Raw genomic sequence first — 17176 nt, 5'->3', positions numbered from 1 at the left:
GAGGCTGCTTTTCAGCGCGGCTCTGCGTGACCTATAAAAATCCAATTTCTTGGTATTTGGGTAGAAAGATCACACTGTGAATTCCTCATAACTCTTCTTTATCACTCCCTCTCTCCCTCCATCCCCCTCCTCCTCCTCTCCTCCTCCTCCTTCCGTGCGCCTGCTTCTAATCCCTCTTTTTCTCTCATATGACCATGAACAGTTCATTAACAGCTACTGCCTTAAGGCTGGAGTCTGAGCGCTGGAAGATTTCTTGACTTCAAATGAAATGGCAGCGCCGAATTATTCTGTGTGTGTGCGCGCGTGCATGAGGACGACGAGGGGGAGAGAGAGAGAGAGAGGGAGAGAGAGGGAGAGAGAGAGAGAAAAGAAAGAAAGGCAGAAAGAAAGAGAGAAAGAAAGAAAGAAAGAGAGAAAGAGAAAGAGAGAGAGAGAGAGAGAGAGAGAGAAAGAAAGAAAGGCAGAAAGAAAGAGAGAAAGAAAGAGAGAGAGAGAGAGAGAGAGAGAGAAAGAAAGAGAGAGAGAGAGAGAGAGAGAGAAAGAAAGAAAGGCAGAAAGAAAGAGAGAAAGAAAGAGAGAGAGAGAAAGAGAGAGAGGGAGAAAGAAAAAGAAAGAAAGAAAGAAAGAAAGAAAGAGATACAGAGAGAGAGAAGGGTCAGGAAAGAGAGCGAAGAGGAACAGAGAGAGATATAGGAAAGAGAAAAAGAGAAAGTAGAAAAGATGGGAAATAAAGAGAGAAAGGGGAGGAGGAGAGAGAAAAAACAGGGAGAGAGATAGAGGAGAGAGGGATGAGGAAAAAAGAAAAGGGAAAGGAGGGAGGGACAAACACACACACAGAGAGAGAGAGAGAGAGAGAGAGAGAGAGCGAGAGAGAGAGCGCGAGAGAGAGATGGGGAATAGAGAGATATGGGAAAGAGAAAAAGACAGAGAAGGGAGAAAAGATGGGAAAGAAAGAGAAAAGGGAGGAGGAAAAAAGAAGAGGGAAAGGAGAGAGAGAGAGAGACAGAGGGAGAGAGAGGGAGAGAGAGAAAGTGAGGGGAGAGAGAGAGAGAGAGAGAGAGAGAGAGAGAGTGAAAGAGGGAGAGAGAGAGAGAGAGACAGAGGGAGAGAGAAGGAGAGAGAGAGAGAGAGAGAGGGAGAGAGAGGGAGAGACAGAGGGAGAGAGAGAGAGAAAGAGAGAAAGAGAGAGAGAGAGAGAGAGAGAGAGAGAGAGAGAGAGAGAGAGAGAGAGAGAAAGTGAGGGGAGAGAGAGGGAGAGACAGAGGGAGAGAGAAAGAGAGAGAGAGAGAGAGAGAGAGAGAGAGAGAGAGAGAGAGAGAGAAAGTGAGGGGAGAGAGAGGGAGAGACAGAGGGAGAGAGAGAGAGAGAGAGAGAGAGAGAGAGAGAGAGAGGGAGACATTGGCACCCAGCCACTTTCCTCCTCCTGACTGTGTTTAAATCTCGACATTGTTTTATTTCTGGTTGCTTTCTGCTCAGGGAGCTCTGGGGAGAATCACCGTCTCCTCCAACAGTCTCTTACCTTTCTTGATGACAGAATGGTCCAGGATCCCCAGAGACGAGGCCTCCTCCATCCCCTGAAGAACAAAAGAACAGCAGCGGCCTGTTACACACACACTGCTCATCAGCACCTCATCCCACTACCTGCTGTTCCTCGTGGAGGATCTGTGATTATAAAGCTCTTAGCAACGAGGGGTCCACACACAGTAAAAAAATACAGGCACTTTGACTTCACACTTAAAAAGGTAGATCTTCAAAAGGTTCTTTAGTAGAGGCAATCGCTCTGATTAGAACCAATTAGGCACGAAATTATTCTATATAGAGCACATGGTCCTAAACAGAACCATTACCTTCTTACCTAGTATAAACACCACCTTTTTAAGTGTGACAGCACGAAGGGTTCTACTTAGTACCTAAAACGGCCGCTTTGACTGGCAACACTAATTGCATACTTTCTGATAGAACCCTAAGAACCCTGTAAAGACGATGTGGAGTCTAGAGCAGGGTTTGGGAGGCTGAGCTGTCTGAGCCTGACATGCTGTGTGTTTGTGTACATCAGGGCGAATTCACGTGTCAGTAATTCTTGTGCATTTATGAGCGTCACGTTCAGTAAAGCTGATCACCTGTGGCGTCCTCTGACCTGCTGACAGCCCTGCGATATAGTTAATGGAGGAGAATCGATTAATTATCGCCGAAATCGAAAAAACGACCGCTGGTCAGTCTTATGGTGGGAACGTTTAAACCATTTCAGATCTGTTCTCACTTCTCTGTACTAAAATACCCTCAATATTTATTCCTGCATGTTAAAATGTTAGAAATGCTGTTAGAAAATGCAGAGTCTTCTCTTTCAGGCTCACTGGAACAGAAACTTTAAACACGCACAAGAGTTTCGGTAAATCACGTCAAGGAAACGAAGATTTCCCATCGATGAAATTAAAACGGAAAAACGAGGGTTCTTTGTGATTGCGGTGAAGAACAGCTCCTGAAGCTGCCCGTATTATGCAAAAAATAAAAAATAAAAATGAACAACCTAAATAAGCTAAAAATAGACTAATAATGATAAGACGGGCTAATAATGAACGAATTCAAATAAGGACAATAAAAACACGCGCTTGATGTCGCGCTTCGAAAGAGCGTCACCCACAGAAAGACTTGTTTTCTTCTGAACGTCCTTATCAGACAGAAAGAGCATCACCGAGTCCGTCAGTCAGCGCCGGACCAAACCCCCAACTGACTCGCTGAAGTGCATTCTCTCTACAATAATTCATCATTAATATTAACAATACGTCACTAATATCAGCGCGTAAACCTGGTAATATAATACACCGAGAACAGCCACAACACTGAAAAACGCTGCTCGTTAAATCCACATTAGTAAATAAGCTAAATCACACCGACACGCGCCGGTCACTGTGGGTCAGCTCTCAGACTGTCGGTCAGACTCCGCGTTATTTTAAACATGCGCACGTTTGAATGAAGTGAATTCAGAGCTCGGCTCATTTCAGCGCGTCTCTCTGAGGTTTTTAGGGCTCCTCTGTGGTTCATCCTGCAGGCGCAGGCTGTTTCACTGTGAAGTGGTCAGGTCTGAATGCAGCGCGCGCTTCACTCCGCTCAAAATATTCTGCTGGATCAGCATCTCAGTCAGCTGAGGGTTCACCTCTCGCCTCCTCTCGGCTCCAGGTTCACAGCTGCTTTTCTCTCCTTTAAGGAAATCGGGTAACGCGGTTCTTTAAATCTCATGGCACCCAGGATCACATACAGCAAAGCAGCCTGAGTTCGATACAACACGGCCTTGATTCGCCCGGTAATTAGTTAATTAGTTATTAATTTTCAATTGCCCCATAATAAAGACATTTCAGCAATTCTGAGAATTTTCAGAACTAAAGAAATGAATTCTAATAAATCTTTTTTAAAAGAGCCTCTTCTCTGCTGAGTTGCAATGTCAAATTTACACGGACACACAGTAAAACTCACATTTCGCGTTATAATTTAAATTTACGGCACTAAATTCCAGATTTTCCAGCTTCTCCTAACTTTACACTCTGATTTCACATCTGGAGCGAGAGCAGAGTTTTAAAAAAAGAGCTGAGGGTTCTAAAGTGAAATAAAGGTGAAAGACTGGCCTGGAGGTCGTCCACCCCGTGATGCATTGCGAGCGGTCCATCCTCGCCAAGCCCGTGCAGCAGGCGGGGCACGCTGGCGTAGTCCCGGCGCAGTGTGGGGGACAGCAGACCCCCGTCCTCGGCGCGGCTCCGCTGGGACAGCCACTGCTGCTGCTGCTGTTGGTGCTGCTGCTGCTGGGGGGGCAGGTGCTGGGGCAGGTGCTGGGGGGCGTGCAGAGAGCTGAGGGACTGGTAGGGGTCCGGGAGGTGCGGGTAGGACGCGTCCTGGCTCTGAGGGTACGGCAGAGAGGCCTGCGGGTACGGCGGCGGGAAGTAGGGCGGCTGGAAGTCCGAGGCTGGAGTGTGGCACAGCGGAGGAGCCGCGGAGAAGGAGGACAGCTGAGGGAGGCGGGACGGAGGAGAGGAGCCGGACACTCCATCAGCCCGCTCAGGAGCCTGCGCGCGCGCACACACACACACACATACAGAAAGAAACACACTTACTGCACTCAGCTGCACACACTCATCAGCTAATGTGTTCAACTGAACGTGGTGTATAATCTAGAAGAGCACTGCTGATAGAACCGCCTCACAGGAGCCCAGATTCACCAAGCACAACGGCAAGAGGGGTACAGAGCCGGCCTGGAGTGATGGAGCTCCTTTGGGATGTCATTCAGAACCGATCAACATACCTGACCTTACTAAAGCTCTTGTGGCTGAATGCAATCAAATCCCTACAACAGCGTCTGGTGTAAAACCTTTTCAGAAGATTCTGTACTCAAAAAGTTCATCTTTGTGTGAACTTAACTGAATCCTGCCACGCACTCCCAATGACCCCCTTACATCGACATTCAGTTATTCGATCACTGATTAAACAAAATCGAAATATTTCAGCGCAGATGAGTGATAATCCCTTTGGCTCAACAAAAATGGTTCATTAATTTCTTTCACGAAATCCAGTTATTTAAACACAACACAGTTATTATATTTAATGTCCACATCTTCTCGGTTTGCACGTCAAATAATCCTGACGGTTAATTTTTTTAAACTCACTATTGATGCTCGTGATCTGAGAAGAAGGAATGAACTTATTAAATTATGGACGTACAGTGAATAACACGCCTGTAACCAGAGACACACAAACCCAGATCAGAGAGAAATACACCTACTGCACTCACACTAGAACTACATCGACTATAAACTACACCTGATACACACACACACACACACACACACACACAGCGCCTGCATACAGTGCTTATTAATGAAGATAAAAAAAGAAAGAAAGAAAGAAAGAACGAAAAACCAAACATATATTAAAATAAAATTTTAAAAATCTCAATTACAAAAATAAAACAAAATAGCCAGCTAACCACAGATAAATTTCTAAGTCTACAAAAAATAAACGCGAGACAAAAAGAAAAACAAAACAAAGAAACAAACACAAGGACCAACTAAAAAGGAAAAAATCAGAGAAATCCATCTGCACAACACACAGAAGTATTGATGTTCATTCTAAAAAAGAAAAGCAAAAAAACAAAACAAAATAGGAAACCAGACAGAAAACTGTTACACTTTTAAAACATTCGTTTTTTCTTTCAGAAGTAAATACGTAAACAAATCGGCAGAATTTAATTTAATTTTAAAAAGTTCGACTATATATTACCATCCAGAAAACAGAGGATTTATGTTCTCTGAACGACACTGAGGAATCTGAGTTTAATAAACCAGTAAAAATGCGATTTCAGTTTTACATTTGACGTTTAAAATCGAATTACGAATTATATTATTATACATATAATCCGGTAAAACGGATAAAGATAACTGTTATAAATGTGAGCATCAGTGATGATGTGTGTGTGTGTGAGCAGCAGGTGTCTCAGTGTTTCACAGCACAGTTCTCTGTTTTGCTCCGTTTACAGAAAATAATTCTCGAAATATTCTCTAAAAACGTCTCCAAGAGGGACGAAGCGAAGCCGTCAGATCATCTCAGCTCTTCAGTCAGATATTTAGCAGAGTGACGGGTGTGTGTCAGAGAGAGAGGTGGGCCTGTGTGTTAAAGCTGAGGGGGGTTCAGTGAGACAGTCGATGTGCAGCTGCACTAAAATCAATTCTGCTACAGCAGCGCGGCCGCAAAAACACTGACACAATGTCAGCAGCTCAGCTGTGAAAGTCTCACTCACAGCTCTTCTCCCTGTGACACAGTCAACACGCACTGTGCTTTAACGATGAGCGCCTCAGCGGGGGTCTCTGACTGCTCTACATCTCAGCGCTCTCACTTTCTACACTCGGACCGTTTATACTCTGAACCTCAGCTGACAGACAGCGAGTCTCAGAAGCTGTGAAGCCGCTCTGCACTCACCGTGGCCGGGTAGGTGTGCACCAGCATGTGGCTGTGAGAGTGGAGAGGAGAGACCGTCCTCTGGAGAAGTCAGTCAAAGTCCCGCAGATGCATTAGTGGTGGGGGCAGCAGGCCGGTTCTGCCCCGGTTCTCCTGCGCTCCGGCCCTTATACCCCCAGCACGGGGTGGGGAGGGGGCACCTTAAAGGGCCAATTCAGAAATTCCTCCAAACTGCGCCCATATGGTTTTTATTTAATCCTGCTCTTCATGGCTGCGCTCTGTGCCCAGCGCGCGACCAGACGGACACTTCATCGGTCATTTCAACGACAGTTTCGCGTTAAAGCAAAATATGCGCAGAGTGTTAAACACGAATATCTGCAGCGACAATGAGGATCAGCTCACTGGGTTTAGTTTAGCCGACTAGTTTATTTATCTCAGTCACTTCTCGGGCTGGTTTAAAGGAGAAATCCCAGAGAGAGAGAGAGCGAGAGAGCGAGAGAGCGAGAGAAAGAGAGAGAGGGGGAGAAAAAGAGAGAGAGGGAGAGAGAGAGTGGGAGAGAGAGAGAGAGAGAGTCGCTCACTCCGAGTTAAAAATAACCCTAAAAAACAGGACAGTCTGAAGCCGCGGCCTCGTCGTTTAGTCGAACATTTTCACTATAAAAACACCAGAAACGCGGGACGTTAGTTTCCCTCTTTGTGTGAAATTCTCACTCGTTTGCGCTCCAACAGACACACATTAAAAACCTGAGGCTGGAGTTCTCGCTCTTCAATGTCAGTCTCTCCTAAAGGCGAGTTAGAGGTGGAGCTGGTGTTGTGTGCTTACCTGTATGCAGTAGGGGTCAGTCTTAGCTCTGGACTTCCACAGCATCCTGCTGCTGCTGCTGCTGCTGAGCTGAGCTGAGCTGAGCTGCTGCCTTCGGGAGGAGGAAAAGCGCGTGGAGCTGCACGCTGAGCGTGGAGTGAGCGCACAAACAGCACGCGCACTTTTATTCACACAAAGAGAGAGAGCGAGAGAGAGAGCGAGAGAGAGAGAGATAGTGTGTGTGTGTGTGTGTGTGTTTGTGGGAGGGGGGGGGGGGGGGGGGGCTGGGGGGAGGGGGGTATGCTGGTCCCAGACTAAACCTAAACGTCCAGTACACTGAATAATGTGATTTCTGCCCTGTTTAAAACGCAATGGGGACTGCAGTCGGACTCTTCTCCGTGACTGAGCGTGTACTCGACAAAAGTGAATCACACGCAGGTGGTCTGAGTCACTTCTAACACAGCGGGTGGTTTTTCTATGCAGGCTTGCACCCACACTTGCACCCAAATCAACACCGTCCTGTTCACCTGAAAAAGTGAAAGGCAACAGAGAGAGTGAAGTGGAAGAACCGAGTGCGTTCACTGTGGATGTGGCGCTGACCGGCGGGGCGCAGCGACTCCCTCTTACAGCCGACGAGGAGAGCAGCGGGTTAACCAGGCAGAGTAAATAATAGAGACACACACGAGGGAAGACGGGCCGGAGGGACTGGGAACAGAGGGAGAGCGAGACAAGCAAACAGACGACAGGAGCGAACGGGGAAGCCGAGGAGCTCACAGAAAGGATTCGTCCGGTAAAGCTGACATGCCACTGTATTTCACTGAAACCAACGCAGCTGGTTCTGTTTGTTAACACACGTGTTATATCCACGCTTTAAATAACAGCAGCGACGGGAAACCCATCAAACCCAACAGCACAGCGGTTCCGTCTGCGGGTGAACTGCACGAATTTGGTGTGAAACACAGCCCGAAACGACTTTCTCGAGCTTTTCCCACTCAATCCCAATCACAGCACGTTCATCCAGCTAATGTGGGGAATGCAGTGCGGATTTAATGGGGAATAAATGTCAGAAAATACAACAGAAGCCCGTGTTACCGGCAGACCGGTACCAGAACGAACCGGTAGGAAAGAAGTGTTACTTCAGCCAAACACAGCCTCGAGAAGACGTCGAGACGCACACCAGAAACTACGGAAGCCCTACAGGACCACGGCTTCGCATACTGTTTTTCTGTGATTAGGAGCTATTCTCTTTGGTTTTCTCGACATCTCAAGTTATAATCATCACGACATACTTGCCCATAAGGACAAACATCTCGATATCTCTCGAAAACGAACAGGAATAAAAAAAAAGTAAAAACACCAAAAACATGATGCACAGCCCTTAATAAGAGTAAAGAGAAAAGGCACCGAGCTCCTTATAACAGCAGTGAAAGTCCCTACTACACCCAGCACACAGAATCAGAGCAAGAGACGAAGAGAAACTGACTTCTTTTTATCTCCTTCCTCTAAAATGAAACGCTGAAGCTCACAGGTGAAAGGTGGGAGCACTCACAATGCAGAACAGGCTCGTTCCCCAACACGACACAATGAAGCCAAAATAAACTCAAAGTTATGAAGAACAAAACCGTTAAGGAAGAAAACACAACAGTAAGAACAAAGAAGAGGCCTCACAAATAAAGCTGACTAAACACGTAATTGGAAAATACTCAATAATTTACTTAAATTTCTCATTTTTTACTTAAGTAATTGTAACTATCCGCCTCTTGTCAGAAACATGCCCAGTTTTCTAGACACCCTCGTTTAGACCTGTAACTTATCTCGGATTAACTATCAGTGATAATTTAACTTCAACCAGATTGTGGTAAGAGCACCATCTAGTGGCAGTCTCACTTATCCAGTGAAGCAGAGTGTTAGCCACCTCAACCTCCAACCAAAGCAAACCTTCAGATGGCTATTTGTGTGAAATAAAGCCAACCAAATTTAAACAAAAATATTTTTTATTCATTTTTCTGGACTGGAAAAAAAAACCCTACAGAAATCACATTTCTGATATACAATGAAAACCTCTCATCACCAGATGATTAAAGATGTGCACAAACAGGCAGTCATAGCTCAGTCCTTCAGCACGTTCCTCAGCTGTGCCATGCCGTGTAGAGAGCCTCTTCCTCCTCTCTTCATGGATTCACTGATGTCTTGGCGACAGAATGGGCACTGGCGGGCGATGCCGCACAGGGCCTCCTCTAAAGCTTGCTGAGAATGGGGGTCTGGGAGGCCACTGCTGGACTCCAGCAGGCTGAGGATACTCTGTAGCCAGCCTTCTTCTCTGACCAGGGTGGTTATTGAGGGCTGTGCGTTCACACAGCCAGCCAGAGCCTGCAGCCCAAGCCTCCAGAGTTCATTCACCTCCTCCCAGCAGGGCTCCCACAGAGGGCTGAGCCTCGCCTGCCCCCCAGCGTCACCTGCTTGCAGGGCCCCCAGCAGGAACCGCAGGGCACAGGAGAAGAAGCGTCGCTGACTGGACTCCACCGGACCTAGGACACAGAAAGTGAATGATGATTTTTGCCACTTTTAAAGCACTCTTAGGGTAGGAACAATCTGTCAATAACAAGGATCAGTCTTGAATGTGGAGGTTTTAATATGGTGGGTTTATGAGGGATATATGAATGCTATATTCTATTTTTTATACAAAAATCACAATCATTGTAAGTCATGGTCTCTTCTCCAACTTTTGACAAGGCTTTTAAAAACTGTATGTCTATCACCATCTGCTGGACAAAAAGTATAATGTACTCATGAAGATCTGAAATAATGTGACAGGCAAAAGTTCTTAATGTGCACACCTGTGAAGGCCGGTTTCAGTCTGCCAATCATGAGACCCAGAGTGCAGCAGTTGGCTGCCAGGACCAAGAGACGTGACTTATGAAGGAGTACAGGAAGCGCTTCACTCAGCATTGCTTCAAGTGAGGCAAAGCAGGCATCAGTCCTAACACACAGAGCAAATACAATCAGTAAAGCGACACTCAGCACATTAAACAAACAGGACTCCCACGCCAAAGGGAACTGGGAATCCATTACAAAAGGGTTTTCTGAACATACATTTTGCACAATTTTGGCCAGGCTTGTGGGGCCCAATGATTAAATAATATTAAAAAACACAAATACAGTTTTGCCCAAAATGGACACAGATAGAACCATGGGGTTTGTATTTTATCTTTACAGATATTTGGCTTAGCAAAATTTTGCATTTGTAGCTGCAATGCTTGTATGACAACAAAATGGTTCTACTAAGGTTCCAGCTGTGATTTTTAGTTAGTTATCAAAAATATCCTCTGGCACAATGAGTGGTGATTCAAAAGTTTTGAAAGCAACCAGCAGATGGTGCACATCTGCACTGTTTTCCTCTCACTGTGAGCAAATCTGCATTGAATGGGTATGCCCCCTTAAAAACCCTCTCCTTAAGTGCTTTTTTGATCACAAGCACAATCAATAATACAAGCAAACTAAGCTAGTTTGCGAACATCCTTCGTTAACTTTCCTTTTGCAAGAGCTAGTGTTTATTTTTACCACATACAACACGTAATTAGGAGAACTTCTCAGTCACGGTAACTTACATTACATCCATGTGTTTACATTTAATTATGCTGACAAGTGCATTATTGCTCCACTACTTTAAGCTACACCTTTAAAAATTGTTGGATTTGGTTTTTAAATTTTACTGTTTGTTCACACCCTAGTAAGTTGATGTTTCCACCCACATTTAGCCCAACATTTCTCATGGCTGTCCCCAGACCTTCTTCTTATGAGATCATGTCTGTTTCTGCTAGTTTTGACTAAAAAGATATGTCTGCTAAATATGAGATTTGCACTAAGTAAGCTTTCAGCATCTGCATGTAAATGACGACACAAAAAAAAAAAAAAACTGTTTGTACCTGACCCGGTCTGGCTCTGTGACTGTGAAGTTGAGCAGGGCAGAGCAGGCCGTTTCCAGACCTGGATCTCTGTTTACTGTTTTCCCACTCTGTGTCCTCAGCACCCCCCAACCCCGGCTGAGAAAGTGTACCAGCATGGCTGGAGTATCTAAAGAAAGGAGCACCTTTCTTGGACCATCTTCAGCTGACAAGTGGCACAGTGCTGGGAGGAGATATCTGAAAGAGAAAGAGAGAAACGTGACTTTACAGACATTTTAAAATGGTGCAATAATTCTGGTATTCAATATAGGCTTAATATTCAGTTATTATCAGAACATAGACATATTATTCAGTAACTGTGCCATGGTAACTTATTCAGTAATGGCTATAAAATTATTCTGTAAGTGAATAGTTACATACAACCCCATTTCCAAAAAAACTGGGATGCTGTGCAAAATGTAAATAAAAACAAAATCCAATGATGTGCAAATCATTTAAACCCTATATTTTATTGAAAATAGTACAAAGACAACATATCAAATGTTGAAATTGGGAAATGTTATTGTTGTTTGTTTTTTTTAAAAATGTATGTCTATTTTGAATTTGACGCCAGCAGCACATTTAAAAAAAGTTGGGATGGGGACAACAAAAGGCTGGTGAAGTCGTGTAATGCTTAAAAAAAAAAAAAAAAAAAAAAAAAAAAAAAAAAAAAAAAAAAACCACCTGGTGGTTAACTGGCAACAGGTTGGAACTTCTGTATTTCAACACCTACAGTACATAATATCATTAAAAGATTCAGAGAATCTGCAGAAATTTCTGAAGACAAGGGGCAAGGCCAAAAAACAGTAATTGCTGGCCATGATCTTCAGGCCCCCAGGCAGCACTGCATTAAAAACAGACATGATTCTGTATAGGAAATCACTGCATGGGCACAGGAAAACTTCTGGACACCACTGTCTGTAAAAACAGTTCGTCACTGCATCCACAAAAGCAAATTACTCTAAAATGCAATGAAGAAACTGTATATAAACAGGATCCAGAAATGCTGCCACCTTCTCTGGGCCTGAGCTAATTTAAAATGCACTGAGGGGAAGTGGAAAAGTGTCATGTGTTCCGACAAATCAACATTTGAAATTCTTTTTGGAAATCATGGACACTGTCCTTGACAAGACCACTCAGCTGCTAAAAGCCAGTGTTTATGATGGTATAAGGGTACATTAGTGCACATGGCATGGGTGACATCTGTGAAGGCACCAATAATGCACCATTAACATATGTTGCCATCCAGATTTTTCAAGCAAGGCCATGCTTATTTCAGCAAGACAGTGTAAAACCACATTCTGCATGCATTACAACAGCACTGCTGCATATAGAAACTGTCAGGGTGCTGAACTGGCCTGCCTGTAGTTCAAACTGTCACTCACTGATAACATTTGGCACATTATAAAATGAGAAATACGACAAAGGAGACCCCGAACTGTTGAGCAGCTGAAATCCTATGTTAAGCAGGAACAGGAAAACATTTTACTTTCACAACTACAGCAGTTCATCTCCCCAGTTCCCAAAAGCTTACAGATTATTCTTTAAAGAAGACGTGATGAAACACTGGGTAAACATGCCCCCATCACAACTTTGCTGAAATGTGTTCTTGGCAACAAATTCAAAATTGGCAAATACTTTTAAGACAAAGAATAAAATTTCTCATTTTTCCACATTTGATATGTTGTCTTTGTAGTATTATTATTTAAATATAGGATTTACATGATTTGCATCTAACTGCATTCTGTATTTATTTACATTCTGCACAGCATCTCAGCTTTTTGGAAATGGGGTTGTACATGCCCATTATTTTGAAAAAAAAAAACAAACAAAAAAAAAACAAAAACACACACTTCCAGACAAAGAGAAGATAACGAAAACAGCATTGAAAATTAACAATAAACCAGTAAAATACTTAGTACTGGTTTAATGTTAATGGTTACAAGGTATTTTTCCTGTAGACCTATATCAGTTTCACAGTTCAGTATTACTCTAACTTTGCTCAACAAACCTCAGGACATTCTCTCCTGTCCATGTTCCAGCCTGCGAGCAGTCACTGACAGACATCGTCGACATCCATTCAGACAGTCCTTTGCCTTTTCTCTCTTGTAGGTGATGTTTGGCATAGCCAATAAGGAAAGGCAAGAGGGCACTGACCTCCTCTTTCAGACACGAAGTCTCTTCAGCCAGCCAGGCGCAAAGAGAGCGGAACGTGGCGAAAAGGAAGGGCTCATCATAGTGGCTAGGGTCCATCTGAGGGAGGAACGAAGGTTTTTCTTAATTTAGATATGATTGTTATTCCACAACAACCTGGAATTATGTATGTGTCTGCATGTACTCTATCATTAAACAGTTTATGGGTATACAAAAAATATTGCCATCTATAAAGATTAGGTCTGTCAAAATTGTTACATGATTGCCTAATTGCAATTGCTTGAGCTGTCTACAATTTTCTGCGCAATTGTTAAGATTTCACACGTTTACAAAGAGTATGAATTGGTACGTCTTCATCAGCTGGACTGAGACAAATGCCCACTATTCCTCAGTGATTTATTACCCTTTTTCTAAAAACACTGGCCATAAACGAGGGTCAGAGGAACTTTCTGTCCAGGTTAATGTTACCAGGTTAGTTCTTTTACCCAAACAACAATTATCATCTATTACACATCACCCTCAGGTTATTGTCCATCACTGACGATATCCAATTACTTAAAGGGGAAACTACAGTGCAGTGTCTTTCATTTGGGCTTGTAATTCCAAGAGACTTATGGACAAAATTCTTTTTGTCCCCTGATTCCTTGGTTCAGATCAAACCAAAACGCCTCATGAATGCTTTGTCTGATTTTCACAAAAGACTTACACAACACAAGACTAATGACCTACAATAAAAGCTTAAATGTCTTTAAAACATAGCTGACATTCACCAGTTAGTTTTCAACAGGTGTGAGAAAGGGTCAAAATTGGCAAAAAGGCTAAACAACTTTTCCAAAGGATGTCAGACACTGCACCTTAATTTGACATGTTGACGTCTTTGTTACATTTATTGTATAGTACGTAAAGGTTAAAAGGTCAGGATACATGAACATAACATCTTTTTTGACCCCAGCTTCACAATTAGGACAGACAGAGGCATTTTGGTAAACGCTGATTCTTTATCATCTTCTATCTATAGACTCTATCAGTTATATGTGACCTTACTGGACCCCTGAACTGCCGCTTCTATCTACATTTTTCCTATTATTACAAACATATATTTAAGTAACTTTCATATTTCTCTCACCTGCTGGAGATAGTAAATGACTGCAGAGTAAGCCTCTTCCAGAGCCCCAAGAACCTGCCTGCTCTGCTGCAGACTCAACCCAGCAATGGCAGTCTCTGACTGCGCTGGACTGGGATTAGTCCCCCCACAACACGCTTGCTCCATGGCTGCCTCCATGATGCGGTAACAGGCAGTGAGTGTGTGCTGCTGCTGAGCAGAGAGCTGTGTACCTGGTGGCTCCTCCAGAACCATCCTCACCTCCACACATGCACGATTTACCAGTAGACAGCAGAACTTCGGTGAGCCAGCTGGCTCCCAGCCAGATAAGTCCAATAGGCAAGCGGACAGAACCAGAACATTGCCCAGCTGATCTATGCCGAGTTTACCTTGGACCATTGGACATAATGTTGCCCACAGACTACAAACCACACCTTGGAGCTCTTGGGACTGCAGCTCACTTTCTGGCGGAGGGAGAAACTGTGGTATCCAAGAGCACATCTCTAGGCGATCCTTCTCTGGAGCTTGGCTAAAATTCTGAGAGATGCTAGCGAGAAGAGAGAGAAGTTCTGACGGGTGTTTGCTCCACGCCCGCTGCCTAATACTGCTGGACAGGAGGTTACCTAGCAACAGAAGACCCTTCTCATGGCTGAGAGTCTGTTTTTTCAACACAGCCCTGCAAAGAGCAGGTATGGTACCACGGGCCAGCAGCTGGTCAGGGCCACGTGAGAGGGAACACACAGTGGTCAAAACCTGATAGCAGTCAGCTGCCAATGCCTCATCCAGTTTACATACAGCTGGTTCATCTTCTCTGCCTAATCCAGAAGAACCTTTTGGTTCTTCCTCTCCTGGAGTGCTTTGGTCTGTCTGAGTGGAACAGGCATTCGTATTTGGACTCGAGTCAGAACATGTGGACTGAGACACTGTCGTGTGCTGGGCTTGTTTCTGACTGACCGGTATTCCACTTTCAAGCAGGCCCAGGAGGAGAGGGATGGTACTCAGTAGCTGAGGATGGGTGGCCATGTCTGGGTCTGTGCTGAGAGCAGCCAGCAGGGCAGTGCCTAGAGACAGAAGCTCCTCAGGTGGAAGCCCAGAGCTCTCGCCCCCCCGGACGGCAGTTACCAGCAGGCGTGCAGGGAGGTTGAAACCCACTGCTTCAAAGACGCGATGCAGGGTCACCCTGTCCAGCTGACTGGCTGGACATAACCGTGTAATCTAGAGGAAAGATATTGAAACGGCTTAGACTGCAAACAATACTACATCCTGACATCATATGATATTGCTGATAATAAGGTCCCACAAATTGACTGGCATTGGCATAAAATCCACTGATGAAGCACTGATAGCATCTCTTTACATGTTATATAAGAATTCCACATTAAGGAATATAACAATACTTTAAACGACATCCAAACATACTTTCGGGAGACAAGGGAACTGCTGTTTGACAGTTTAACATCATTAAAAGACTTTGTGTTATGCTTTAAGGTTAGGATGAGTGGCTTGCTTTATATTTACACTAGCTAAGATTATGTGTGTTACTGCTGTTTGAGTTTAAGAAATGTAGCAATTCAGAACTGACCATCTTATCACAGTCTGTAAAACTAAAACTAAAGGAATCTGATTGTTGACCATCAAACACTAAATGAGCTATTATTACAGGTTTTCAATTTTTTTAGCTCTTTAAAATCTGTATATAACAAAAGTTTCATATTGGTCAGGCCCTGACAAACCTTTAACAATTAATTACTAAAAATGGTTATATTATTGAGCAGACAGAATGATTTTACCAGGAGAAGTGCTGCCAAAATGTGGCTGTCATTCTTGGCATGAGTGAGCGCATGCAGGCAGCGCTCCAGGACCTCTCGCTGGGCAGCAGACAGGCTGTTAGGTTCAAGTGGAGGACTAGAACCATCTGCCTCGGACTGCTCCTCACTGTTTGAATGATGTTGGGTGGAGACCCCCTCTGGGCTGACTAGACTTTCAGCCATCCTCAGTGTCTGTCAGCATAACTGTAAACACACCAGGACGTGAGAACTTACAAGGAGATATTACTTATAATGCAGGGGTCTCTTAGTATTTCAGGAGGTACTCTACACAGACACAGACAAAGACACAGGTTTGTCAGCACAAAGGCTTACAGACTTTCTCAACACAGGCAGTTCTTAACGACCATTCCTGTGTACCTGTAACCAGGTAGGTTATGTTGGAGCCAAGTGGCTCAAAACAGAGAGCAGAACGCAGAAGGAACTCTGCTTAGACCAACACGCGGAACACAGTTAAAATGACTGACCTCCTCTGTGTTGGCACAACAAATCAAGTTAGTGGCACAAGTGGCTTGCCAGGTTAGCCAACTAGCCAATTAGCTTAGCTGGCTTGTACGTCTTAAAACAGCGCTAAAAATAAAGTTACTCTTATACCTCTATTAGCCGATTAAAAGGAAAATCCCCAAAGTAAGATGACCTGTATATCCGTCCGAAAAAATACAATGGACCGAAACAACAAAACACAAGGACAACGTGTCAAGCTAGCTACTTACGTTGTCCATGCGCCCAATCACTGACTTCCGGTATGGGCTAAACTTCAAATTAAAAGTCAAAAGTGGGGCTTTCAAAATAAAGAATCCGAAGCGTATATTTACTCCATTTCTGTCATGTTATTATTTCCCCTCCTGAGGTCCACTAATGAAATCCCTGTGAATTATGTACCAAGTTCTTGCACGACCATTTTATGCCTTAGAATAAGCTGGGTGCTTTTGTTGCTGTGCTTTTAAGAGTGATACTAACTGCAATATAAGTGGGTGTGGTTAACCTGCTGCAGGCTAAATAGAAGATATGTTTAAATGCCCTAGTTTTCATGATCTCATGAACACGGGGGCTCGAACGATACGTTTTGAAAATTTAACAATGATTATATTCTGCAATTTCCCCTTGAGATCAATAAAGGAATCTGAATGCTAAATCACATTCTTTAAAAAAAAAATAGGAAAATTCAGTTTTCCATGATATGGTTATATTAGACGAAAGGGCTGTTGGGAATTCAACAAAGGAAGCCTCAAAATACATTAAAAAGTATATTTTTGAGTACTACTACTACATTTAAAATGGCAGTGACTCAATATTAAGCTGATATGAGGAGATGCTAACCTTAAAGGACTTTGGAGCTCAGGAAGAAGTAACCTCATCTGCTGCGACACTCATCTTCTGGAAACACTCCACTTTTTACCCTGTGGTT

General features: G+C 44.0%; 2 protein-coding genes across 5 annotated transcripts in view; both read right to left on the bottom strand.

The window, feature by feature from the left end:
• Positions 1-6975, bottom strand: part of tfap2e (transcription factor AP-2 epsilon) — a 16918-nt gene extending 9943 nt beyond the window's left edge. The window contains exons 1-3 of one of the 2 annotated variants that reach the window (XM_017703083.2): positions 6764-6975; positions 3621-4055; positions 1520-1574 (exon numbers count right to left, since the gene is read on the bottom strand). In XM_017703083.2, the coding sequence (XP_017558572.1) occupies positions 1520-1574; positions 3621-4055; positions 6764-6808 (535 nt within the window). In that variant the 5' untranslated portion in view covers positions 6809-6975. Of the gene's footprint in view, positions 1-1519; positions 1575-3620; positions 4056-5961; positions 6346-6763 lie in introns of those variants that run through there. The other variant, XM_017703084.2, reaches the window with a different exon arrangement.
• Positions 6976-8718: 1743 nt separating this feature from the next.
• ncdn (neurochondrin) lies at positions 8719-17168 on the bottom strand. Of its 3 annotated transcripts, none has more exons than XM_017703112.2 (7): positions 17089-17168; positions 15733-15954; positions 13967-15157; positions 12698-12939; positions 10669-10884; positions 9580-9722; positions 8719-9270 (listed from the first exon to the last, which is right to left on the bottom strand). In XM_017703112.2, exons 2-7 carry the CDS (start codon positions 15931-15933, stop codon positions 8852-8854), a joined length of 2412 nt encoding a protein of 803 aa, XP_017558601.1. In that variant the 5' UTR covers positions 15934-15954; positions 17089-17168; the 3' UTR covers positions 8719-8851. The 3 variants fall into 3 exon arrangements, with proteins under 3 accessions (XP_017558601.1, XP_017558600.1, XP_017558599.1); XM_017703111.1 differs by lacking the exon at positions 17089-17168 and adding an exon at positions 16482-16530; XM_017703110.1 differs by lacking the exon at positions 17089-17168 and adding an exon at positions 16363-16475.
• Between the last annotated feature and the right edge of the window lie 8 nt (positions 17169-17176).

Source organism: Pygocentrus nattereri, chromosome 27 (assembly GCF_015220715.1).
Source record: "Pygocentrus nattereri isolate fPygNat1 chromosome 27, fPygNat1.pri, whole genome shotgun sequence".
NCBI classification, from domain to species: domain Eukaryota; kingdom Metazoa; phylum Chordata; class Actinopteri; order Characiformes; family Serrasalmidae; genus Pygocentrus; species Pygocentrus nattereri.
This window is presented reverse-complemented; position numbering and strand designations above follow the sequence as displayed.